Source organism: Lathyrus oleraceus, chromosome 4 (assembly GCF_024323335.1).
Source record: "Lathyrus oleraceus cultivar Zhongwan6 chromosome 4, CAAS_Psat_ZW6_1.0, whole genome shotgun sequence".
Classification (NCBI taxonomy): Eukaryota; Viridiplantae; Streptophyta; class Magnoliopsida; order Fabales; family Fabaceae; genus Lathyrus; species Lathyrus oleraceus.
Window position 1 is genome coordinate 486894263 of NC_066582.1, and position 26610 is coordinate 486920872.

General features: G+C 32.8%; 3 protein-coding genes across 3 annotated transcripts; all 3 read right to left on the bottom strand.

Annotated features, from left to right (window-relative positions):
* Positions 1 to 10244: 10244 nt before the first annotated feature.
* On the bottom strand, positions 10245 to 11167 carry LOC127076491 (uncharacterized). Its single transcript, XM_051018157.1, has one exon. The coding sequence runs from the start codon at positions 11040 to 11042 to the stop codon at positions 10488 to 10490; it is 555 nt and encodes a 184-aa protein (XP_050874114.1). The 5' UTR covers positions 11043 to 11167; the 3' UTR covers positions 10245 to 10487.
* An 11583-nt stretch (positions 11168 to 22750) lies between these two features.
* LOC127138133 (pheromone-processing carboxypeptidase KEX1-like) lies at positions 22751 to 23621 on the bottom strand. The gene is made up of 2 exons (XM_051064531.1): positions 23237 to 23621; positions 22751 to 23088 (listed from the first exon to the last, which is right to left on the bottom strand). Exons 1-2 carry the CDS (start codon positions 23619 to 23621, stop codon positions 22751 to 22753), a joined length of 723 nt encoding a protein of 240 aa, XP_050920488.1.
* A 1453-nt stretch (positions 23622 to 25074) lies between these two features.
* On the bottom strand, positions 25075 to 26111 carry LOC127135680 (uncharacterized). The gene has a single exon (XM_051062331.1). It carries the CDS (start codon positions 25968 to 25970, stop codon positions 25398 to 25400), a length of 573 nt encoding a protein of 190 aa, XP_050918288.1. The 5' UTR covers positions 25971 to 26111; the 3' UTR covers positions 25075 to 25397.
* Between the last annotated feature and the right edge of the window lie 499 nt (positions 26112 to 26610).

Below are 26610 nucleotides of genomic sequence, written 5' to 3' on the forward strand. Positions count from 1 at the left end.
AAATTGAGATAAAAAATAGTGCAATTTTGAAAATCTAAAAAACACAGTTGCTGGGGATTGAACCCATGATCAATGCCATTTTCCCCTTGGTTATTCAAAAACTGGGGGATAAAATGGTAGGATTTCATGTCTCCCTTTGTTATCTTTTCTGTGTAACCAGGGTTATATCTCATTCACGTCCGAGGTGATATGGGATTATTTATAGTAGTGGATATAGTTGGAGATTACGCCAAGATTTATAGAGATTTAGCTGAATGTTGGCATAGTCCTCTCCCCAAGAGATCTTCTTGAGAGTTTTAATAATGACATGAGTTTTTACAGGTTATATCCATAAAACTTTGTTACAAGAGAATCGAGAAATTTTTAATGACTCCCCAATCAAACAAGAGCTTTTCCACATGCTAAACTCCTAAACCAAGTAGATATTTTACCAACTAATCTCAATAACCAAATAGAACTTTTACCTAGCTAAGTTTTAGAGCCAAATAGAGAAATTAATTGGTTTATCTCTAAAACCAAAAAAGAACCTTCAAGAGAATTACAATCTTGAAATAACCAAACAAGGGCATGACATTAGTACAAAATTTTCTCTAAAGTAGTTTTCACTCAAAAGGCACTAAGATAATTTTTGGAGAAAGAAAAATATCAAGATAGATGAGAAAAGTAATAAAATATAAAACAAATATGAGAACTCTAAATTGTGGTGTGTTTTAAAATGAGCATAAGCCTTCCTTATATAGGATAAAATATGGTTCAAAAAGGAAACAATCCATGAGTCATTTTAATGGAATGGTCGATTAGCATATTTGATTATTACACGTGAATAATCAATCTTTCAAATCACAAATGGAAGGTTTTGATATTTTTAGACATTTTCAATCATTAAGAAACTATTCCAATCGATTATAGGCATTACAAAGTGAAAATAATTTATTATAACATTAGGACTAATCAATTATTCAGTTGTAAAACAACTATTAATTGATTAGGTAGTTCCCTAATCAACTATCTAGGCCTTACAAGTATTTTTAGCTGGTTTTATCAAATCAAGAGAGGTTTATCAAAGGTAGGTGTGTGTATGCATGTGTGTGTGTGTGCACGTGCATGTGTGTGTGTGTGAGAGAGAGAGAGAGAGTGCGTCTGTATGCATGCATGTGGGCGTGTGTGTGTGCATGTGCGTATGCATGTGTGTATGCGTGTGCATGTGTGTGTGTGTGTGTGTGTGTGCGTGTGTGTATGCATGTGCGTGAATGTGTATGTATGTTTGAGAGTTGACTTAGTATCTTAAAAATTATTCTCCTACTTTTACAAGAATCAGACAGACACGATTGTGCAAGCATTCACACATCCTCTCTTTCATAATTCTCACGCTTCGAGTTCCTTTGATAAAAACACCGATCATATAAGCAATTTACTAGAACTTTGAATCTTTTACTTGATGCTGCTTGAGATATATTCAAGTTTATACACCATCATCAGAGAGCTAGAAAGTTTATATAAATGATTTCAACAAGCATCTGAGTTTTCATCATCAAAACACCAAGGCAGTCAAAAACATCAAGATCATTGATTCAACAGTAGTTGTATAAGCTTCATACCTATAAACACATAGATCCACATTCTCCCTCTTTTTAATAATGACAACATATCTCTCAAAGAGGTGTTAAAAGATAAAACATAGAGATAAATTTTGGAGTGGTTAGACACCCTCTTACATGAGTATAGAGTATAGTCTACCCATCCTCTAAGATTATATATACTTCTCCCTGTTTGGCATAGTAAAAAATGCGGAAAAATTGCAAGCACATAAACCTCATGATTATACAAGTAAAATAAACGAGTTACTTTATTAGGAGATGAACAATAACATAGTCTAGAGTGAGGCACAAATGAGCAAGACATAAGATCATACTTCTCCCCAGATGACACCATCTATTTTTGAGATCATGTTCTCTAATCTTTGGAGGACTTCTTTCCCTTGATTCTTTCTCGAACAGAACTCAAATTGAAGCTTTCTAAACCGAGACGTGATTTTGGAATCTACTTATTTCTTGTTGAGATTCCGTCTAAGAGATAATCATTTCCCCCTTCTGAAATTTTTGAACAACCTCTTTTCAGCCTCCTTGGGCCTTGGACTGATAATGGGATCTAGGCATATTGTTATCGCTTTGCTCTAAAAATACTCAAAAACTCAAGATAACTTGAGAAAATCTCCCATTTTTAAGGGAACGACAAACCACCATAAAGTTTCCTTCTCTATTAATCGTTTGATATAAGAGGTTATCCAAATACTGGACTGATAAGTCCATTACAAATTTGTCACCTCAACCTTCTAAGAGGTTCCATGATAACAACTGCTGAAAGGTATCATCAACGTCAACACCTTGAATATATCGGTCAACACTTTGATCATATCCGCTGAAAAACACAATTAATGTATTGATTAAAAAATCAAAATTGACAAACTCCACCAAGTAACCATTTCTTTTGTATACCCAAGATATACATATGCTCTGCACATCTTTATTAAATTTTCAAGGAAGACTCCTTCAAATCTACAAAGCATTCCTTTTTCATCTTTGTTGGTGTAGATATTTAGATTTCTTTATACATTCCTTGGGTGAATCTATTTTAGGAAGCCTTCCTATGATCGATGAATTTGTAACCTAATATAGTACCAAAGCTCTCCCATCTTTCAAATTTAATCTGCCTCATATCATCAATATCCTTGCACAAGGATTCATTAGTAGCACCAAATCGACAAAAACATGCACAAGAAAAAATTCGGTTTGAAAAATATTTATATCATCCTTCCTTCTTAAAAATTTATTTTCAAGCAGAAAATTTCTCAGACTATTAAACCAAGCTCTAGGAGCTTGTTTTAGATTGTAGGGAGCCTTTTTCATTTTAGAAACACGACTAAGGAGAGTTTTATAAAATTGGGAGGATGATCAACATACATTTCCTTATGGGTGTGATCGTTCAAGGACACACTCTTTACATCTATTTTGAAGAGTTTAAGAAAAACATAATGCATGTGAAAGCTAGAAGCATCATTATGGCTTCTAATCGAGCTACAAGGGCATAATTTTCATCAAAATTTATGTCTTCTTATTGATTCTAACCTTTCACAATTAGTCTTGTTTTATTTCTTAAAACATTTTCAAAAACATCAAGCTTATTACAAAAGACCAATTGGGTACCAATCACTTGATTATCCAAAGTTTTAGGAACGAGTTCCCAAACGTTGTTTCGTTCAAATTGGTTTAACTCTTCTTGCATAGCAAGAGACCAATGTTTATTGATGATATCTTTGTCAATTCCATTTGGCTTAATTTTTAAAACAAAAGTCACAAAGTTACCAACCTTGTTAGTTGACTGTGGAGTAATAACCCATTTGGAGATATCACTAATTGCATTCTGAAAAGGATGGTCTTTGGCCATCCTTTATTCCTTTTAATGATATTGATGCTCTATAATATTTTATTCACTTATAATTTTATCTTGAACTTTATCTTGACCTTAATCATGTTCTACTTCTTAATCTTTATCTTCATCCTCTAGATTTGTATTTTCCAAGATACATGTACAATAAACAACCTCTACTTCTACCTATTAGGGGTTAGTTCAACAAAGATAATATGTATGAGTTCTTATATAGTTATGGTCTTTTTGAAAATGAGTATTAAAAGGTTTTGTTTCAAGTTTTTTAAAACCCATTCATATAGAACTAAAAGATACATTATTATCTTTGTCACACAACTTATTTAAAAGTAAATTATGCTTTAAAACTTTAATTAATTAGAACAACTCAGAGGTAGGATTAGGGATATTACCAAAAATCAAAGATTCAATTATTTTGCCTTATTGTTATTATGATAAGAAAATTCTCTTCTCATAGGTGTGAAATAAGTGAATATATTTATTTCTTGATTCATATGACTTGAAGAGCCATTGTCGATATGATCTTTTGAATTCAAGCTATCGAGCATGTTTGCATCACAATTTTACTTTTTGACCTTTGGTACCCAATTCTTTTTGGATCATTTGATTTTCTAGGTATACATACTGTCAACATGCATATATTTCATTTTATGTTCACAATTGTCTTTGTAAAAATGTGAAGGAGTATATCCTTGTTTGCTTTCGTGACTCTTTTTAATAAAATGGAACATATAAATAGGACCATCTTTATTACAGTATTTGCATTTTACAGTTTTGCATTTAAATTTTGGATGAACATTGCAAATATTGCTAAAGTCTTTACTTTTGTTCTTAGGTACATAACCAAGATCAACCTTATTGTAAGACGCCCTTTGGTTACCTAACAAAAGATTCAAGTTGTTTATTCCTTCAATGAATTTATCAACTGTGTTTTGAAGACCATCAACTTTATTTTTTTAAATGTCACATTGATCTCACTTGATAGATTCGTCTAAGACTTCATGAGAAGGGGATTAGGTTCAAATTAGAGCATATAGTCTCTGTTTAAGATTTTCTATTTCTTCCAATAATTATTTATTTTTCAATTCGAAAAAAGAGATAGTTTCTTTGGAAGTAGAGACAATTTATTGTAATTTACTTGTTTATTTTGTTAGCTTCTTACAAATTCGAAATAAATCATGATATGAAAAATGCGAAATTATCTTATCTTCTTCATGGTTTTACATAAGATACATGTTTTCTTCTTTCTTATTTGAGGATTTCACGTCATTGTCACTCCAAGATATGTAGGCTCTCTTAAAATGTCTTTGTGTTTTCTTGGATTTTCTCTGGTTCTAGTTTTCAGGATAATTTGGTCTGTTGTGCATTCCTTTCCGCATTAGTGACACGTGGGAATGAAAGAGGATGTTTCTTCATTTTGAGCCTTAGGAACTCCTTGAACGTTTGAAATATGAGTTTGATGTATTTATTAATCTCACTTGTATAGTATTCATCATCTTATTTCATATCTTTGATATTCGTGCAATACTTTTACTTTACTTCTTGTCACCTTCTTCGTCATCAACTTCATCTCATCTCCATGCAATTTACCAAAAGAGTATACATGTCCATGGTTGCTAAATCCATATATTCACAAAGCACAATGACTTTAACTTACTAGTTATGGTTTATACATCTAAGGGCTTTCAAAACAAATTCCTCATTTGAAAAAGTGTTTTCCAAAGTTCTCATATGATTCACGATGTAGGTGCGTGTTAGTATTTTATTAATGTTCTCTCTAGGTTTCATTCTGAAAAAGATCATACTCATGGATTAATGTGACCAACCTTGGCCTTTTTACCTTAGTAGTTCCTTAATGGGTAATTTGGAGGATGTCCCACATTTCTTTTGCAGTTTCATAGTGAGAAACTCGTAAAAACTCATCAACACCAAAAGCGATAATGATGATTATTTTTGCCTTCAAATTGCATTTAAATTTTACCCTCTTATCTTTGGTCAAATTATCTTCAGTTTTGTTCAATACAACACCATTAAATTTGTGTGTAGGAATAAAAGTATCATTCTTCACAGCTTTCCAAATAACATAGTTCATCCTTTCGATGAAGAGCTTTATCTTCTCTTTCCATAAACCATATCCTTCTCCATTAAAAGATGAAGGTTTGTTAAGTGAATAACTTGTAGAATTTTCCTACCACCTAGGATATTTAGTCTTTAATAGGAATTAGGCTCTGATGTCCCTTGTTGAACTAGTGACTCTAAGTATAAGAGAACAAGTGAATTGTGGTATTTAGAATTTGTGATTAAGTTTAAAATATTATTTACTTGAAACAATAATTTGTGTTAGTGTTGAAATAACATAGAGAAAATCAGGGTAAATAAATAAAATTGAGAAAATAAATGACATAATATAACGAGATAAGGTTAGACAGATGGAACTAGGATTTTTAGAGGTTTTTCCGAATGTTGGCCAAATCCTCTCCCCATGAGATCTTCTTTAGAGTTTTAATAATGACTTGAGTTTTATATGTTATTCCCATAAATCTTTATTACAAGGGTATCGAGAGATATTACATTGGCTTATCTCCCCCAACCAAACAAAGGTTTTCCCATGTGATGAGCTTATGAATTGAGTAGATAGTTTACTGGATCATAAAGGAAAAAATCCACTGACCATTTTAATGGAATAATCGATTAGCACAATTGATTATTACATGTGAATAATTGATTATTCAATCCACAAATGGAAGATTTTTATATTTTGTCATTGTCAATAATTAAGAGACCGTTCCAATTGATTAAAGGAGTTACAAAGTGAAAATAATTGATTATAACACTTGGCTAATCGATTATTCAACTCTAACACAACTCCCAATTGATCGGATAATCCCCTAATCAATTAAGTAGGCCTTAAAAACATTTTCAAATGGTTTTATCAAATCAAGAGATGCTTCTTGAAGGTTTTAGTATGTGTGTGTGTATGTTTGTGTGTGTGTATATGTGTGTGTGTTGCCTTAGTAGCTTAGGAGTTACTCTCCTACTTTTACAAGACTCTAGTCACTTCGACAAACACGACCAAAGTGAGCTTTCACACTTCCTCTCTTTCACAACTTTTAAGCTTGAAGTTGTTTTACCTGATACACCAATTATATAAGCACTTTATTAGAACTTTGAATCTTTTACTTGATGATACTTGACATATATTCAATTTTAGACACCATCATTAGAGAGTTGGAAGGTTGATATCACTTACTTTAATAAGCATCAATGTTGTCCTTATCAAAACACCACGTCATCCAACAATATCATGATCATTGGTTCAATAACAGTTGTATAATCTTCATACCTGCAAGCACATAGATCCACATATATATGGCTTAATTGAATATTATCCTAATTATATGTTCATTATCCATATGATGCTCTCAGGGTTTGTCGTGGAAAAATTACTAGGTTGAGAAATACAAAGAGTAAAAGATACATGTTTTATATAAAGTGACTAAACATGTGAAGTCTCTAATATTATATTGATCAGATGTCTTTGAGTAACAATGTATTTCCGACCTTGGTTTCCTAAAAATCCTTACATGATAGATATGACATACATATCACTTGAATTGCCTTATTTGATATCTAAATCACATGCTCGTTGGACCTTGTTATGAAGCATATGTCATACAATGCCACCTAATTTTTAAGAGATTTGTTAAATAATACTATGTCTTCACAAGTCTAACTATTTTCTAATTAAAGATGAGGTTATTACCCCTAGTATCTCAAGTTGATAGACCAAAACAGCTTCAAAGGTATAGGAAAAATACACAACATTTAATATTCCCACTCTTTGTTGAGGTTCATACACCTAGTCTTGGCCTTACTTCTTCATAGATAATGGTGATGGTTTATCTATCCCTCTTGGCCTCTTTTTAAATTGCATGTGCATATTTCAAGCTTAGTCTTGACATAATTATTGGAATTTTTCTATGGTAATAACCTTAGTCTCTCACCCGAAGTGTCAAATTTATTGTCGAATTTTGAAATTCCACGGATCGTCTGATAATTCTTAAAAGTGATTTTATCATCTTCGGGTGGTCGGACTAAAAAAAGAACTTTGTCATTTAGTTATGGATTTCTTAACTGCTTAAGAGGGTGTTAATTATAATGCATGAGAATTTTGAACTATTAGCTTAAGAAATGCATAAAAAAAATTGTTTCTTTGATTGGATGTATGAAGAAATTTATATTTTGTTGTATTTATAATGGAAGATATCCTACGTGCCAAGCAATGGTCACCTATAAAATATTATCTCAATCGATTATTTACGATTATAGTTCATGAGTGTTCCCTCTATTTTGGGATACATGGAGTCCCGCATCCAACTTGACATGTTTTGTAGACTCTATCATTATGTGGACATTTTTTTTGTCGCGGTTGCCCAATCTTCATCCTCTTCGGTTAATGACGCTATTAACACTCAAAGTGATCATAAAATCCAATTTTCCAATTCTATTGTGTTTTAACTAAGACTATATAGTCTTGAAAACCACAATAGATCCCAATAGGTTTGAAAAATATTTGGTTGATTCATATTATATTATATTTATACTCTTTTGACTTGCTATCGATCGTAAAATATTCAGCTAACCCTAATCCCGTGTGTTTGTTAACCCTGATTAACACTTTAATTATTTTTATATGTGAATAAAAAATTTAAATATTTTTTGAATAGAAACCGATTCTTTTATGATAGTATAAGTTTTTTTCAAATATTCTTTGGTGTCTCGCAAATATTAATTTTTACATTACTTACATATATTGAGAAGAAAATAGTTGTGCTGATGTTTTTGTTAATATAGATCTCTCAACTAAATTCCTAATTTTTTTGTCTTCCTATAGAGATAAGGATTGATTTGTAAAAAAATAAATTTGATTTTTTTAAAATTAATTACTTTTTAATTGGGTTTTTGGCTTAATTTACCCTCCTTTTATTCCTTTTCTTTTTCAATATATTTGGCCTTAAAAAAATTTAAACCAAGTGGAATACTATCAATAAAATAAAAAATGTAATAGGTAATTGAATGATAAGGGAAAAAGGGACATAGAAAAAGTACAAAACATAAAGAGGGCTAATTAAGGAGAGAAAATGTGAAATATCAATATTATGCATGTATAGGGTAACCATGCCAAATTGTTTTACTTGCCCATTAATTTGTGTCTTCCAAGTATAGGCGTGGACACTTTCTTTCTTGGCAACCAACTTAATTAAGCCGGAGAAAAGTAGTATCTTTATAAAAACATGAAGGAAAAAAAAGTCATTGAATGGCAAAAACAAAAGCAAAAGCATTAAAAGATGAGAAAAAAGATAGGCAAAGTTAAGAAAGACAGCAATATTATTTTTGAAGAGGGGCCAGCCATGGTTTCACTTTGATAGGTTAGTGGAGTTGCATGAAGACAATGTAGTGGGGTCTTCCCCTTAAAGCATATTTTACTTTAAACCAAATCAGGGTCACCAATCACACACTCAAAAGCCTTAGCTCAATTATGTGTGTATTTTGGCAAAAATACATGCATATAGTACAATAATTTGTTACTAATTCTGGTCATTGTACTTATAGAGAGCGTCTTTAATTTCATAATCATACGGCAAGCAAGATAATTTTTAGTTAAAACTTGATTTTATAATCATGATCTCTTTTATTAAGGATGTTGATAGAATAGGGTGAGACTTATCATCTCGTTCCTTCTATTCACAAATTTATTTTCTATCTTTGACTTAAATTTCCGCAACAAATATATTTTGTCACCTACTTCCCCAGATTCATAAATGTAAAATAAATTATTATTTTTTAACTAAATTAATAACCACAAAAAATTAAGAAAGAAATCCTTTATGGTAAACTTATTGTTTCGAAAATATTTAATTCAAGCGACTCATCACCACTAAATTTTTAAATTTAAAAAAATTATTTAGATCTCTTTTATAGAGTTACATTTTGTTATAGAATAAATTATATAAAATGACAACTAAATCTATATGAAAATTCAAAAGAAAATATTTATTTATTTTTATCCGCGATTAAACAGAAGAAAAAAAAGGAAAAAGAGAAAATATTTATTTATTTTTATTCATAATTTAACAGTCAAAATTTATCTTTAAAATAAAAAAATACATATCGTAGCGGTTCAAACTCATCTTAATAAAATTTTATTCGTTTGAACTCGACTTTATTTTAAAAAATGAAAAATGAGCTATCACATGTTTTCTATACTCAAATCATTTAAAAATATATATCTTTGAATTCACGTAAATTTATAATCGAATGTATTTGTCTCTATCAACTAGATATATTAATTATGGATTAATTATGCTTAAAAAAACTTAATAATAAATGAATATCTATAGTATGTGTTGGAATATGGTAATAATCCCAAATTAGAAGATTCGATCTTTTCTTTTTAAGTACATTTGTCAACCATAACAAAAATTCTTTAGCACCAAAAGTGTGTACGTTCAACAAGGTACCTCTCCGGAATATTCCATCAATGGTACTCCTCAATTTGTTAGGGATACCCTAAATACTTTCAATTTTTATAATCTCAACTAATAATGAAAGATACACACAAACTCATCTTCTTTTTTCTTTTCTAGAGTAATATTATTTTCAATTCAAAAATGGATTCCAGAAAATCAGTATAATACGTTGATCAAAAACTAAAAATACTTAAGTTTGTAATAATAACTTTGTCACGAAAAAATGAAAATCAAGTGATAATTATATTATAAATCAACATAAGAGAAAGATAGAGAACAAGTTAATTACACTTGTTATAACATTTTTATTTTTATTTTTCATATATAAGCAATACAAGCCAAGACTAATCATACAAGGTTAATCATCCTCAACATAATTAACATGCATCCTCTCCTACTTCCACAAAGAAGTACATAATCATCCAAAATTGCTTACTACAGTTTTACGTTTAAAAATCATAATCATAATTAACATTTATTAAATCTTAAAAATCAAAATTATGAAAACAAGACTCAATCCTGCTTCCTCAACTGCGAGTAGAACCTCTTTATAAAAGCTTCGGCCGCCTTGTCAACCTCCGCAACCGTATCAGTGTCGTCCACCGGAAAAGGCGAGTCAGTCACCCTCAACTGTCTCGCCTTAGGTGTCCGCCCGAACCCGGGGAGCGCCGGGGAAGCCTCAACCATCACCTCGTGATTATTTACTATATTCTCTAGCATAGTCTTAACAGCATTAACGGTCACAATGTCGTCGTCTTGCGTGAGAGGCGCGTGAGCACACGCAAAGAAGTGGTTGTTGCGGTGGTGACGCTTGTTGTTGTTGAGGACAAATTTGTAATTAGGTGTGTTGCTGCAGCTGAATTCGTATTCTCTTGAGGTGGAGCTGCCGTGGTGGTGAGGGAAAATGAGGTTGGTGATGGCTTTTCCGGCGAGCTTGCGGCGGCGTTTGAGCATCATGTTTAGGTCCATCATTAGTTTTCCCTTGGATATGCCTTTTCTTAACATGAACAAGGCTACACGTATCATGTTCCATACTCTCTTTGTTATTATTGGTAGGTTGTTTTCCATTTTGTATATTGGTATTGATTTTATTTGAAGAGAAAGAGTTAGCTAGAGAGATTTTTTATGGAGAGAGAGAGAGAAGGGAGAGATTGAGATAGAAAGGATGAATTGAAGGGGAAGGGTGATGGGTGTATTTATATATATGTGAATGTAATGGAAATGGAAGAGAAAGAAAAACGTGGTTTTTTTATATTATAAATCAACCTACCTTTGAAGTTGAATAACCTGTGGGTGCATATGATTGGTGGAGAGTGTTGCCTTAATAGTTAAGAGGTAAGACTTTGAACCACACGTAAGTTGTGTGGACTAAATGGAACTCTCACGTGACTTTGAAATATCTTGGATGCAACTCCTTGTTAAATCATGTAACTGAAATGAAAGTGTAAGCTTGAAAATAATTATTATATCCTACAAAATAAATTATTGTATGGTGTTGGGAGAGTTAGTGTACACCACCCTCTCCTAAAATAAGAAATTTAATTTAATTTTTAGAAACGTCTATTTGAAAGGTAGTAATAAATAGAAGTCATTTTAATTTTTAGAAACATCTATTTGAGAGGTAGTAATAAATAGAAGTCGAGATTCAAATATTAATCTTATAGATGAAAATAAAATGAGATAAAGTGTGGGAATATCTTAGGGTGTTGATTGAAGGTCAAATTATCATCTTAATTAATAGAATGTATGAACTTAGTATTATGCACAACGAGTGAAAGCTTATAAGGCATCACACTCTCATATTTATAGAGATTTATGCATGGAGTGTTTATGTAAGACAAATTTATGTCATCATTCTCTCATATTTATAGAGATTTATGCATGGAGTGTTTATGTAAGACAAATTTATGTCATCATTCATTGTTCTTTTATACATGTGCATGGTAATCTAAGCTTACATAACCTTTAATCATACAAGTTATTGGTGTAATACATCTCATGATAAACTATCATGTTCTAACTTGCACTACTCTCCTAATACTCTCCCACAAGATCAATGAGGGATGTAAGTCGTGACTTTGAGCTTGGCTCGAAGGTCTTGAAGCGGAGTTATGCCAAATAGTTTTCTATGGGTGTCTGCTACTTGCACACTTGTAGAAACATGTTGGATCTTCATTCTCTTTCCAATGATTCTTTTTTGAACAAAATGGATGTCCAGCTCAATGTCTTTTATCCTACCATGAAGAATCGGGTTGACTGACAAGAGTATTGCACTAAGGTTGCCACAAACTAGAGTAGGAGAATGGAATGTCACGACAAGTTCATTGAGAAGAGATTATACCCACAATAATTCTGAAGTTGTTTGAGCTAGGGCACAATACTCTACTTCAGTGCTTGATCTATCAATAAGAGGTTGCTTTATTGAGCTACAAAATGAGATTTGAGCTAAAAAATATACACGGCCCAGGGGAGGATCTTTAATCATTAGGATCACTTGCTCAACTTGAGTCATTGCAGGCCCTCAAAGAGAACTTGTGTGGCAATATAGCTGGAGTGAGAAGTAAGCCATGAGTAATTGTGCCGCTTAGATAGTGCATGATCCTCTAAACTATAGACCAATGAGTTTAAAAACTAGAGGCCATGAATTGGCGGGCTTTATTCACACTAAAAGCAATGTCATGTCTTATAAGTGTGACATATTGTAAGGCACGAACCATTGATCTATATTGATGAGGATCTGGAAGTGGTGGAAAACTATGCTTGCTAAGTTTTCAGGTTGTGAGCTTGAGTGTAGTAACTCCATTTGTTTTTTACATTTTGGCTCAAGTAAGTAAGTCTCGAATGCATTTGGGTTGTGTGAGAAACATACAACCGATTGGAAGGTGCTTGACTTCAACACCTAAAAAATACTCAGGTTTCCAAGATTTCATGAGAACAAAGGTGGCATGGAGAAAGTCAATGAGATTGTGAATTAAAGTTGAACAGATCCCTATAAGAAGTATGTCATCAACATTTACCAAAGCATACATGGTGATTCCTTGACGAGAGTATATGAATAGATAGTAGTCACATTTATTATGAATGAAGCCAAATTAAATTAGTGTTTGAGGCAACTTTTCATATCAGGTTGTTGAAGCCTATTAAAGTTCGTATATGGCTTTATTTATCTTAAAAACCAGGGTGGGGTCTTATTTTTCAAAGTCGGGTGGTTAAGACATAAAAACATCTTCTTGAAAGGAACCATTTAGAAAATAATTATTGATGTCAACTTGTTGAAGTTCTCATTTGTTGTTTAAGGAAAGAGTGAGAATAACTCTGATTGTAGTAGGATTCACAATTAGAGAGAAAGTTTCATTAAAGTCAAAGCAAATTGTTGATGATAGCCTTTGGCTACAAGTCTGGCTTTGTACTTATTCATCATGCCATATGCATACAAAAGGTTTTTTGTGAGGTGGAAATGATGTTAAGGTCAATGCTTGATTTTCCAGGAGAGCATCATGTTGAAGTTGCATAGCTTGAAGTAGATTAGGTTCAGACGAGGCTTGCTAGACATATTGAGGTTCCATATGTGTGAGTAATGCCTTAGGCTTGGAATGAACTATTTTTTCCATTATTAAAATATGAGGGTCATTAAGATGAATGGATTTAAGGTGAACGGCATTATGTATATAAGGTGAAAGGGAGCCCTCAAAACAGATACTAGTATGGACATGTGTCCATGAACCAATGGATGAAGGACTGACAGGAATGATCAGGGAACTTTGAGAAGGGGTGACTCTAGGATTAGGTTAAGATGAATCTATAATTTCAGTATGAATGTTGGAGTGACTTTGAGGTCAGTTAGATTCAAGTGAAATATTTGTACTAGAACTTGACCTGTGAGTTGGTGGTGATTGAATAGAGGACACCCTATCTTGCACAATGATCGCGACTTTATGAGTCGAAATTGGGGTACAAACTGCAAGTGCACAGTTCTATCGCGTAGTTTTAAAAGATATCGATCCCACAGGAACTTATGAATCGATATACCGTTATCTAAGGTTACTTCGTAAAGCTAAGGTGGATAATGTTTGATTGTTTGGGGAAAAGCTAAAACTAAAAATAGAATCTAAATTAAATATCAAATAAACGGATATCGGTATGTAGTTCGTCGTAATTAGGGAATCAATTCTTTGTTGGTTTCTTGGTTTTAAAATAAATCATTTCAGTTGACTTCATTGATTAAAAGTTCTATCTCAAACTCTCGCTCTGTTGAATAAACCATGATTTTATGTTAACGTAGTTGTCACTTATAATTAAGTCAAAAACCATTTTTTGAAAGCAATAAAGTCCGTAGAAACTCTTTTTAAGAAAACACTAACCGTTTAAACACCCTTATCTCAAACTCTCGCTCTGTTGATTTAGGTTATATAATTAAATTCGAATGCTTAACTCTCGTCCTCACATTCAATCTTTAAAAATACTTTTTGGAAAAGATTAGAATTTAATTAACTCTAAAAATTGCTCTCGCCCTGATCTAGAATTAATGTCCAATTTACACTGTCCAGTTAAAACCTCAAACTTTCGCTCTATTGATTTTAACCTCTTTATGTCCTTTACTCTCGTATAAAAACTTTGTTATTAAACCTGTAAACTGAGACCGTAAAAAGAGTGATTTTATTTTAAATTTAATTAAACCGACTTAGTTTTGATTCCTTATTCCGCTTACTTTACATACCGATATCTAGGCGAATTAGCCAGACATGCTAAACGAACTTAAATAATTATCATGCATAAACAGACTCATCTCAAGCAAATAATATAAATAAATAATAACAAAAACATTAAACAATAATTAAAGAACCTGAATAATTTAAACAGTAGTCTTGAACACTCCACCACAAGCCGGTAGGATTTGCTCTTGAATTCTTCAATCAAACAACAAATTAAAACGAAGGAATAAAAAAACTAGATTCTAACGTAAGGTTAGATCCGGTAAAAAGGTACACAATAGTTTCCGGTGTAGAAACTATTATGTGAAAATTAATTAAGTGCTAGAGAGGAAAATAGAGTTGCAAGAGAAAAACAATAAAAATTTGCAAAAGTAGTATGTAAAAGGTATGCTTAAACTGCTGAAGAAAAGAAAATTGGGAACTGCCGAAATCTGGAAAAAGCGTCGACCCTCTGTAGGGTTTGCAAAGTTGCTATTTATATTGATGCTTTCCGTAACGGTTTTCAAAGCAGTCCGCGTCAAGGGGTCTTCACGTAACGGATGCATAGCCGTGGAAATAGGATTCAGCGTGTATATAGGACTCAACGTCTCTGAAGGCAGAAATGTAGGGGGATGGTGTGACGTTCGTCACACCATGTGTGATGCTCGTCACATAAGTGTATGCAGCGTGACGTTCGTCACAGCATCTGTGGCGCTCGTCACAGGCACAACGTCTGTGTCTTCTTTGGGCTGGGCTTGGCTTTTGCTATTTGTTTCTTTTCATTCCTTTTTGCACCTCCTTTTCTTCCTTTTTTACTTGTGCTTCAAATAAGACACCTGAGACAAATAGAAAGGAAATACCGCGTAATATCTAATAAAATGCAGTAAATTGAAATAAATAATAATATAATTTAATTGAATTAAGTCCTAAAATATGATATAATTTCATGTTATCACACAACTTAAGGGTCAAGAGTTTTGTCCAATGTGTTTGTGACAGTTCCATTAGATGGTTGATGAGGGGACAAATAAGAAAAAGTAAGAGATTTATATAGATATAGATTGGCTTAAGATACTTAATCATATAGAAACATGGCAGGAAGAGGGAAGTGATGCTCATGAAAAACAACATCTTTGGAGATGAACACTTTCCCAGTTTTTCTAAGGTTCTTGAAATCTTTGTATAAGGATGAAACTCCAAGATACACACACTATTGACTTTTGTATTCTAACTTGTGCTTGTTATAATCTCTTGTAAAGGGAAAGCAAGCACAACAAAATACTTTAATAGTTTGATAACTGGGTAGCTTGTGACACAAGTCATGAAAAGGTGAGTGAAATTTGGCCAAGTCAGTTATTGGGAGCCTACTGATGATGTGCACTGATGTAGCAAAGATATGATCCCAAAACTTAAGGGTAATGAAAGAGTGAGACAACAAAGTAATCCCCATTTCAACAATGTGTTTATAGTTTCTCCCAATTCTTCTATTTTTATTAGAGGTATGAGCGCAAGTCAACCTGTGTGAGATGCCTAGTTCGGAGACGTACTTAGTGAAGGGTATAAACGTGTCACCATAATATGATTGCAAAGCCATGATAGTAGTTTTAAATTGAGTTTTAACAAAGCTAATGAACAATTTGAAGGGACGTAAGGCCTCTGACTTATGATGCGAAAAATAGATCTAAGTGTACTTGGTGTAGGCGTCCACAAATGCTATGTAGTAATTGAAACATGGACTAGATGTATAAGGCGCGGTGCCCCAAAGGTTAGTGTGAACAGCCTCAAAAGGATCAAAATACATAGTGGAAAACAATGGAACATGTATTCTATGTGATTTACCCAAGCAACAATATTTATAAAACAAAGTAGTTCCTTTACTAGATACATTGATATTACAATATTTTAAAGCAAGTCTAATAGCATGAAAATGAGAATGACCTAGCATATAGTGCTATAATGAGCTATTACTAGGCTTACTTACATCAGGTATAACAGAACATGAAATTGAGTTAGCAGATTTGTGCAAAGAAAAGGAACCATTGTGACTCAGAGGAAATGTTATTGAAGGATTCACTATTAATTGTGGAAAGCAATATAATCCACTTGAGCCAAGGTAGCCTTCAAGAAGAGTGAGCTTAGAAACCTGAGATTTAACATAACACTTATGAGAATTTGGAAATTGAAAGAAAGTTTCTTGTTATGCAAGGAACATAGATTATATAACTAAGAAAAAGAGGAAGTGCATGATTGTTTCTGGGAATCACACATGAGGGCTCATACGGTTAATGATATGGACTGACCATTGGCAATACTGGCATGCATAAGGTTTCTTGGTGTGCAAGAAATAAACATAAGGGGTAAGGTGATGAGAGGCACCTGAGTCAGCAAACCATGCTAGTTTTTCAAGCTCCTCGGGTAAAGAATATTCATTATCAGCTTCATCATAGTTATGGCCTGAGAATCAGAGGTTGTTTCTTCATGCTTTTCATTTGAAATGCCTAGAAATTTTGTTAGGTTGAACTGAGCTCATTAAGGTGTGAAGGTTTCATCAAATATGTGCCATCATTCAACAACAATATGGCCATATAATTGGCAAGTAAGTCAATTATCTGATGAGGAACGACCTCAACCACAAATCATGTGCCCCCTACCTCGTTTTCCTGCAAAAAATTCACGCACATCACTTATTTGTTGATTTGTGTGAGCCACATTTTTAGACACATTAGACATATCCAACTCCTTCTTGAACTTGTCAAGTTGCACTTCATGCATATAGAGGAGAACTTCAACATCAAAGAGTTTATAGGCTCAGAAATTCCATCCAAATGCATTATATTCCTCTGAGATCATCAAGAATGGAATCAATGTGATCTTTCTTTGAGAATGAATCTCCAACAGCTAGAAGTGATTTCACAATAGCCTTCACTCAAAGTACATACTTAGTGATGGATTGATTTCCTATCTTCATAGGCTTTAACTCAACACAGAGTTTCCTAAATTGCGCTTTCATATGATCATTTAAGTACCATTGAATACAGTCATATACTTCAAATGCATGCTTGTATGATAGCACTCGAGGTAACATTAATTCAAAAATGATGGAAATGGACCAAATAAACACAACTTGATCCTTCACAATCCAAACTTCATATTCTTCATACATTTTACCTTCAACTTGATCTTGTTCGAATTTAAATTTATGTGGAATTTGAGGATTCACCATGTTGTTGTGCACTCTTTAAGTGATGATGACTCCTTCAACTTATTGATTCCACATGAGATAGTTATTGTCTTAAATTTTAATCGAAAGCTTTGGACCAAAATGATGTGGTGAAGATGAATCTAAGATGTTTGTGGTGATTGCTTTCAAATTCTAAGTCAGACTTCCAATAGTTGCAGTAAGGAATAATTCAGCCATGGAAATAAATGCAAGGAAGAATATGATGTTGTGGTTCTTAGAACTTGTGAAGATTGTAATAGAAAAATAATTACAATCGAAAGAGAGATATTTAGAGATCAGAAGGGATCGAACTAGGTGAATAGTACCATAATAGAATATATGAAATTCATTTAGCATCGTGCATAATGAGTTAAAGCTTACGAGGCATGGTACTCTCATATTTATAGATGTTAATGCATGGAATACATGGAGTACTCATATAAGAGAGGATTGTGTCATCATGTGGCATTCTTCTATACACATGTATGGTGATAATCTTCCACAACCTTTCATCATACACATGCATGGTGTAATACATATCATGCGAAACTATCATGTCCTAACTTTCACTCATCTTCTAATATTAATTATTGTAAGTTGGTAAAGATAACTATTATAAAGTTCAAGGCTATGTTCTAATGCAAAAAGTCATTTATGTTAGAATTAAAATAGATTTCTCAACTTCGTTTAATGTTCACTTAATATATTTCTCCACTTTGATGTTATCATTTAATTGTATTTTTAATCATATTCTATGTCAATGTAATGAGTGTGCATATTTACTAGATAAGTATGGTGATATATATATATATATATATATATATCCCTTCTAAGGATGTTCTCTAGTCTTAGGCTATTATGTATTGTTTCATCATATACTTCTTGCTAATGTTGTTAGAGTTTCTCTTTTGAGATTGTAGTAGTGTATACTTCAGTTCACACCATATTTCTAAATAGAAGTTTTTCTACTATTCTTTCTACTCTCTTTTTCTTCCAAAGGCTCAAGGATGATTTTAGTGGAAATCTCAAGGGAAAATTCTTGGGGATTGGAGTAGTTCAAGTGGTTTAGGTTGAACAAGGATAAATATCTGATGTAATCTTTATATCCCCTTTCTATTATTTTTTGTTGGTTATTTTCTTTCTGCTGCATTTCTCTATTCTCTCCATTATTTCCATGCAATTCCCCTAGTTGTATGTTTATATGAACATAAAAGTTTTCAAAATCAAATATTTTTATAAATCTTTTTTGAATGTCGAATATCAAAACTCAAACTTTCCTTATTTAGATTTGTTAATCGGTTAAACAATTAAGGTTAATCGCGATTAAAACATTAAAAAATTACATGGATCATTTTGTTTTTCAGAAAAACTTTTTTCATATATAAAGAAGATTTCTCCTCATTTTATTTCACACCAAATTTCTAATTAGAAGTCTTTCTAATTTATTTTTTACTATAGTTGCCTTAGTGCCATAAGAGTGAAAAGTTATTTCATAGAATTTTGTTGTATTAGAGCTATACTAAATTTATTTATTTAAGAGTGTAATTTTTTAATATCTTTGTAAAGGATTTGAGGATTGTAAGTTAAATTTGAAAATAGATTGGGTGGAAGTTCTTGAACAATATGGACTTGGCCATCTCCATCATTATTTAATTCAATACATACACAGATGTATTAAAACATTTAGGCAAAAATTCTTTAAGAATCCTTTTCTCGAACAACATGGACTTGGTCATCTCCATCATTGTTTGATTTTTTTTCTTTCTGATACACCATTATGTTGATGTGTATAGTCAATCGTCAATTGTCTCCCCACACCATCTTTCTTCATAAAAAGTATCAATTTCATTAGAGGTGTACTGTTTTCCCACGTCACTTCTCAAAAAATTTATGGACATGCCACTTTGTTTCTCAAGAAAATCTTTAAACTTCTTAAATATCATAAATACTTCATATGTTTGTCTCATCAAATAAACACATGTTATATGAATTAAATCATCAATGAATAGAATTAAATACATATTTTATACATGATATAAGGTGTTCATATGACAACACACATATGTGTGAACTAACTCCTACACTTCTTTAGCTCTCTTTACTCCTTCCTTGAAAAATGGTTATCCATGGTATTTTTCAAGTAAGCATCTTTTACATGCTCAATGTTTCTTTTCAATTATTGGTAATCCAAACAACGCATTCTTTTGATATAACAAAGTTAGATTATTGAAATTTAAGTGTTCAAGTCTCTTATGTCATAAATAAAAGTCACCTTCATCTATATCCATGGAGCTGGAAATTTTCTCCTAATTAAGAGAAAGTGAGAAGCTTATGTCTTTGGTCAATTTTACACTAACAACAACACTTATTTTAGAATAAAGAGTTATACATTATTGATTCTAAAATTGAAGAGAATAACCATGCTCCAAATTTTTCAGTGGTTTAATAAGTTCTTATTTAATTTAAAATAAAGAGTATCATGAATCACCTTACCTCCTTAATTTATTGTAATTTCAATCCTTATTTTTCTTCAACTTCAACGTATTCACCATTTCCTAATTTGACATGAGTCATTTCAAGGATATGTGTTAATAAAGTCATCTTTATATCTTGTCATATGGTTGTTGTATCCATTGTCCAAGTACCACCCATTTTTATACTCTTAATTTTATTTTTAAAAACAAATAAAAAATTGGATATAATATTTTTTTTCTTTTGCAAATGATATGTGCTACTGATTTTGCAAGTGACAATCTTTATGCCTGTGTCCAAACCTTTTTCAACTATGACATTATGATTTTTCTTTGTTACAAAAATCTTTTTCTTTATAAATGTTCTTCTTACAAATGTCTAATCATCTATTTAAGCTTCTAAAGTTTCCTCGTCCTCCAGAGGCGTCGCGCATCTTTGTCTTCCATTGAAATTTATGCCTCTTTCTCGACCTCTAGTAAATCTACCGCCTCTAAAAGACTAGTTCGCCTTTATTTTGGGATAGAAATTTATCATTATTTGGTTTAATTGAGAGCTTTAACTGAAATACTCTTTAGAATGGTTTTTTATTGTATTATGACAACCTTTTTCTCATAGGATTTAAGTGATCCCATCAACCCTTAGATTTTAATGGTTGTCAAATTCTTAATTTCTTCTACAACAGCCACCATAGGATCAAAATTTTCAATTTAACTAATTAAAATTGTATTCATGGTTCTACGATCTTCGATTGTATCCCATGAGAGTTCATTTGGTTCACCAAATCATAGAGTCTATTAAAGTACACATTTAAATTTTCATTTTCTTTCATCTTTTTCATTCTCAAAATCTCTTTTAAGAGCCCTAACTTTGACTGTTTTCACCTTTAAATCTCCATCATTTGCTTCATTATCTATTTTTTTTCTCTAATTATTCTTGAGAATATGGTATTTGAATTATCTCTTTGAATCATCCCAAAAACTCTAGCATCTATCATTTTCTTTAATTCTTCATTTTGTGTTGTCGTATGTTCACCTGCAAGTGTTGGTTCTTCAAACCCTTGTTTGATGAATTTTAAGACATCCAAATATGTGAATAAAGTCTCCATTTTTACTGCCTAGAAAACATAATCTTCTATAGGCATGACAACATAACCCGTACACGCGGGTAGGGGTGGCAAAACGGGCTCGGCCCATTAGATATGCCCATTTTTCCCTCACTTTAGTGCGAGACGAGCCAAGGGTTTAGGTCTACCCCGCCCCTTTTTTTTCGCAGACTTTTGCGGGCACATGCATTTACATAAATTTTTGTGTTTTTAAGCTTAAAATGCGCAGTACCCGAAGGCTTTCCCCGTCCCGCCTCAAATTTAATGGGATAACCCCGCTTTGACTGGGTTTGATTTTTTCCCGATTATAAAATATGGGGACGAGTCGGGTAATGGGGATACTAGTATTCGCCCTGCCTCCGCCTCGAACCCGCCTCATTTATTTTATTATGTACTTTATTATTTAGTTTTGATAATTTAGAATATTAAATATGGCGTTAATGTTTTAATATTATGATTTGTATTTATTATTTAAATTATCTGAAATGTAATGGTTGATTGTCTCTCATGCCTTTTTTGTGTTGTTGTCTCTCCTTGTCTAATTAAATGGTTGATTGATCCATTAAAAAAATCAAAGTATAAAAGAGATAAAAATGTTGGTGCACAAGGTGAAATGGATGAAGATGGAAGAAGTGAGAGAAGAGAGAATAACAAACTTCCACTACTCTACTAAAATGGTTATCGTAAATGGTTGCAGACATGCACACTACTACACATATCGCTCTTATAGCTATTACGTTGGATGATATTACATTGACAACTATAATACTATATATATATATATATATATATATCTCACATAGGCAACAATGCTAACATACACTAGCTAAGTTAAGCTTAACAAAAACGAATATTGATACTACTAAATATAAATTACTTATAACATCATTCCTTAATTTATATTCAGCTAATCAAAACTAACAACACCAATTTTATCCCTCGAGTGGAGAAATTGATCGGTCTTGATAGCTTTCTTCAGAACATCTGGCTTTAACTTCATCTTGAAACCCCATCTAACGCTGATGGATTTCTTCTCCTTTTAAAGCTTAGTCAACTCTGAAGTCCTATTTCTTTCTATAGCCTCAAGTTCTTCTTTCATAGTCTTCAACCCCACTTTTTTCTTGAGAGTTTCTTCAATACTCACTAGTTCATAGTCTACTAATATGGCACACTTAACGACTTCTCTCTCAGAGTCTACTTCAATATCTTGCAACATGTCAAACTCTGCAAATCTTATTGGTATTTGTCTGATTCTTTGTGGCCTCTGAACTTGTTCAGAATCTCCTTCTAATTATGGAATAGTATCAGATGCTTGACTGCCCTCAGAAGTTGGACTACCTTCTAAGGCTCCACCTTCAAAAGCTCCACCTTTAAAAGCTCCATACCCAAAGATTGGATTACCTCCAAATTCTGGATCATCATCAGAATCTGGATCAGAATCAGATTCACCTTCAGAATCAGACTCACCTTCAGATTTCTCTTCATTTTCAGAGTCACCTTCATACTCTAACTCATCTTCGTCTTCAGAGTCATCTTCTGACTCTGACTCATCTTCAAAACCCTCAGATTCTGACTCTTCTTCATAACCTTCATATTCCGACTCATCTTCTGATTCTGACTCTGACTCATCTTCAAAACACTTGGATTCTTACTCTTCTTCAGAACCTTCATATTATGACTCATATTCAGAATCAGACTCAATTTCAGATTCAGAGTCATCTTATGCCTCTGACTCATATTCAGAGTCTCCTTCAGAATTAGAAATCGTCAATCGCACAGGTTTCATCATCATCAAATTCATAAGCCATCAATATCACAAGTTCATTATCATAATCTCTTATGGCTATGTTTGCTTCTTCTGAATTCCTTTCCTTGTTTGACCAACAGTCCTTAGCAAAGTGGCCAAACCTATTACAACAGTAGCATTGAACCATTCTCTTGTCAAGCTTTTCCCATCCCTTCTGATGTTTCTTTTCATCAGAGTTGGAGGCTTCTGGATCCTGAGACCTACCATGTCTTTTCTTGGCCTCTGACCAAGATTGTTTTTTGTCCTTCTTGATAAAAGAAGCTTTTAAAGCCTGATATAACTCTCTCTTATAGGTTCTTTCAGTCAGACGCAACTCTTGTACCTCTAGACTACTTTGCAACTCTTCTACTCTCATAGTGCTCAAATCCTTAAAATTTTCAATTGCTACAACGATGTAATCAAATTGAGGAATAAGAGATCTAAGTGCCTTCTCAATGATACTTTCTTCAGAGAGAGTTTCTCCACACGACTTCATCTCATTTGTGATCAGAATCACTCTGGAGATGTAGTCAGGCACCTTCTCATTGTTCTTCATGTTGAGATTCTCATACTATTTACGTAGAGACTGAAGTTTTACCTTCTTCACTGATGCATCACCGTCGTAGCACCGTACCAATCTCTCACGCAGCCTTCGATGTTGTCGAATCAACGATTTTCTCAAACATGTTCACATCCACACACTGATGGATGTAGAAGAACGCCTTCTGATCCTTCTTTCTCAGATCACGCTAAGCATTTCTCTGCGTATTTGTTGCATTTTCCGGAAGTGCAGCCGGAACGTAACCGTCGTTGACGAGATCAAGAACATCTTGAGCGTTAAACAGCACACGCATCTGAATTATCCAACGATTTCAATTCTTGTCATCGAACGCTGGAAGCTTGGTACTCAGATTACTATTTTCTTTCATCATCAACCTTCTGCAAAACTCAGATCTCACCAAACATTAGTGTTTCCCAATACCGCATAATCAAGAAATGTGATTCTGTTACGATTCCAATCAAAAGTTCAACACGAACTCAAGAAACAAAATCGATCACACAACGCCTCACCTTCACTTGTGTTTCACTGTGTTTCCCTGTGATATGAATCGGAACTCCATATACCAATTGTTGGTGCACAAGGTGAAATGGATGAAGATGGAAGAAGAGAGAGAGAGAGAGAGAGAGAGAGAGAGAGAGAGAGAGAGAGAGAGAGAGAGAGAGAGAGAGAGAGAAGAGAATAACAAACTTCCGCTGATCTACTAAAGCGATTACAGTAAATAATTGCACATACACTGCTACGCAAAGTGCTCTTAGAGCTATTACATTGGATTTGATTACATTGACAACTACAATACTACATATACGCACATAAAAATGTCATGTATGCCACAATGTTAACCTACACTAACTAAATTAAATTTAACAAAAACTTATATTAATACTATTTAATATAAATTCCTTCTAACAAAGAAAAAGGGAAAAGGAATAACTCACATTAGCCTAACTACATGCTTATATATTAATCTAGATACATAATTTTAATACTAACATTTATGATACTGCGCATTACTTAAGGTTGAGGTTGAGTTTAGAGCCCTTGATGTTGTCACAAGTAATAAACTGTTTTGGCTACAAGACTTATTGGCCACATTTGAAGTTGCTCAGAACCATACGAGAACACTGATTATCATTTCATTCAAGAACATGTTCAAAGTGGGTTCATCAATCTTGTTCTTGTGAAATCACAAGATCAGTTGGCTGAACCATTCACCTTTCATTTCTTTTCCACGTGTTAAGGAACAACTACAAATTTACAAAGCAATAACTCACAAACAACCGAAAATTGAATTGATATATCATTACAACAGTTGAATTTTATTCCAAAATATAATTGGTAAGATCTACAATACATTGCTCAAAGTTATTTTAAAAAAATCTACATAGACCAAAATTAAAGAAGCAGCCTAGAGAAGTAAAAGGGTTATTAATACCCTAAAAAAACCTAAGGCAACTTCTAACAAGGCCTATAAAAAAAAACTATCTTATAGTAAGATCAGATCATAACTCACGAGTAAAGTTCATGTGCTCAAAGAACATGAAAATATTGTCACACATTAATATCATATGATTTTTCTTAAGATAGATAGATTTAAATTTTGATATTTTTGATATCTCTTGTAAGTGCTGGAATACAGCTTGAACTACGTGTAAGTCCTCCTCCTCCTTTCTTGTCCCTTGGACTAATAGACTTTGCCCTAATTTTCCCATCTAAGTTACTCTTTTTCAGCATTTCTTTCATAGCTTGAGCTTGAAACAAAACAGGAAAAGCCCTTCCATATTTGTTAAACTTAACACATGCATTCATATGTGTACTTAAAGCTTCTTCTAATTTTTTCCCACCATTTTTCTCTAACTCTTCTTTCACCGCCTCGGAACATAGTCCGCACACAAATTTACCTTTGAATTTGTCGCGTACGTGGTCTATGTACTCAGGTGTACACTCCTCGGACATGCCACAACACTCGCACTTTGCATCTTCGACTTCGGATATCGAAGGTAGTTTTAAATTATCAATTTCTTTCGTCAGCTCGAAAGAAATGTCCGAGACCGTTCTTTGAAGGTGGTCGGAATTGGAGAGTTTTGATGGTTTGTTTGATGAGTTGTTATTGTTTTTTGACAATGAATTTGACAACAAAGATTCTCCAAGTGGTGCCATGATCATGAATAAGAAAGATTGTAGTAAACTAGGGTTTATGAGAAAATATTGCTATAGCATGAAAATTATCATAGTGATTGAAGAAGGAATGGATAAAGCCTATTTATAATAGTTTGGGATATAACATTGGAAGCAATGAATGGATCTTAGAAACTCAAGTGTCATCTTCCAAAGTCGTGAACTAGCTAGATTTTTCAGGAGAGATTTAATGAGAAAACAGTGACTAGTGTGGCTTTTACATTGTTTCATTTCTAAAGTGAAGTTCCATGGTTGGCATGGTTTTGTCTCGAAGAAAAAAGTGAGAAACACGTGCATCCAATGGTTCATCTACATGCATGATTTCTTTTCATGGCTGATAAATGGTGTAACTATAATAACGATGTGCCTTTCTTTTTCCTCCTCTAGTAGATTCAGGAAGAAAAAGAATATACATAGCTAGTAATTGATTATAAAATATGTAAACTATAATCAATAATATTAAAATGTGAATTAATTGGTTATAGTGAATTATTGTTGTGTATGGTTCATATAAATATAAATATAAAGAGTATCACAATAATTTAACGTGAAATTGAAACTTTTTTCATCTATATATTGGATTGTGGCTGTTTTAAATCTTATGTTGTTTAAATATGCTATTTTGTTA

Coding starts and splice junctions, on each gene's coding strand:
- LOC127076491 (XM_051018157.1), bottom strand. CDS start 11,042: ATGGAAAACAACCTACCAATAATAACAAAGAGAGTATGGAACATGATA.
- LOC127138133 (XM_051064531.1), bottom strand. CDS start 23,621: ATGAGAGTAGAAGAGTTGCAAAGTAGTCTAGAGGTACAAGAGTTGCGT. Junction 23,089..23,236: donor ATTTGATGATGATGAAACCT/GTGCGATTGACG, acceptor AGTGTTTTGAAG/ATGAGTCAGAGTCAGAATCA.
- LOC127135680 (XM_051062331.1), bottom strand. CDS start 25,970: ATGATCATGGCACCACTTGGAGAATCTTTGTTGTCAAATTCATTGTCA.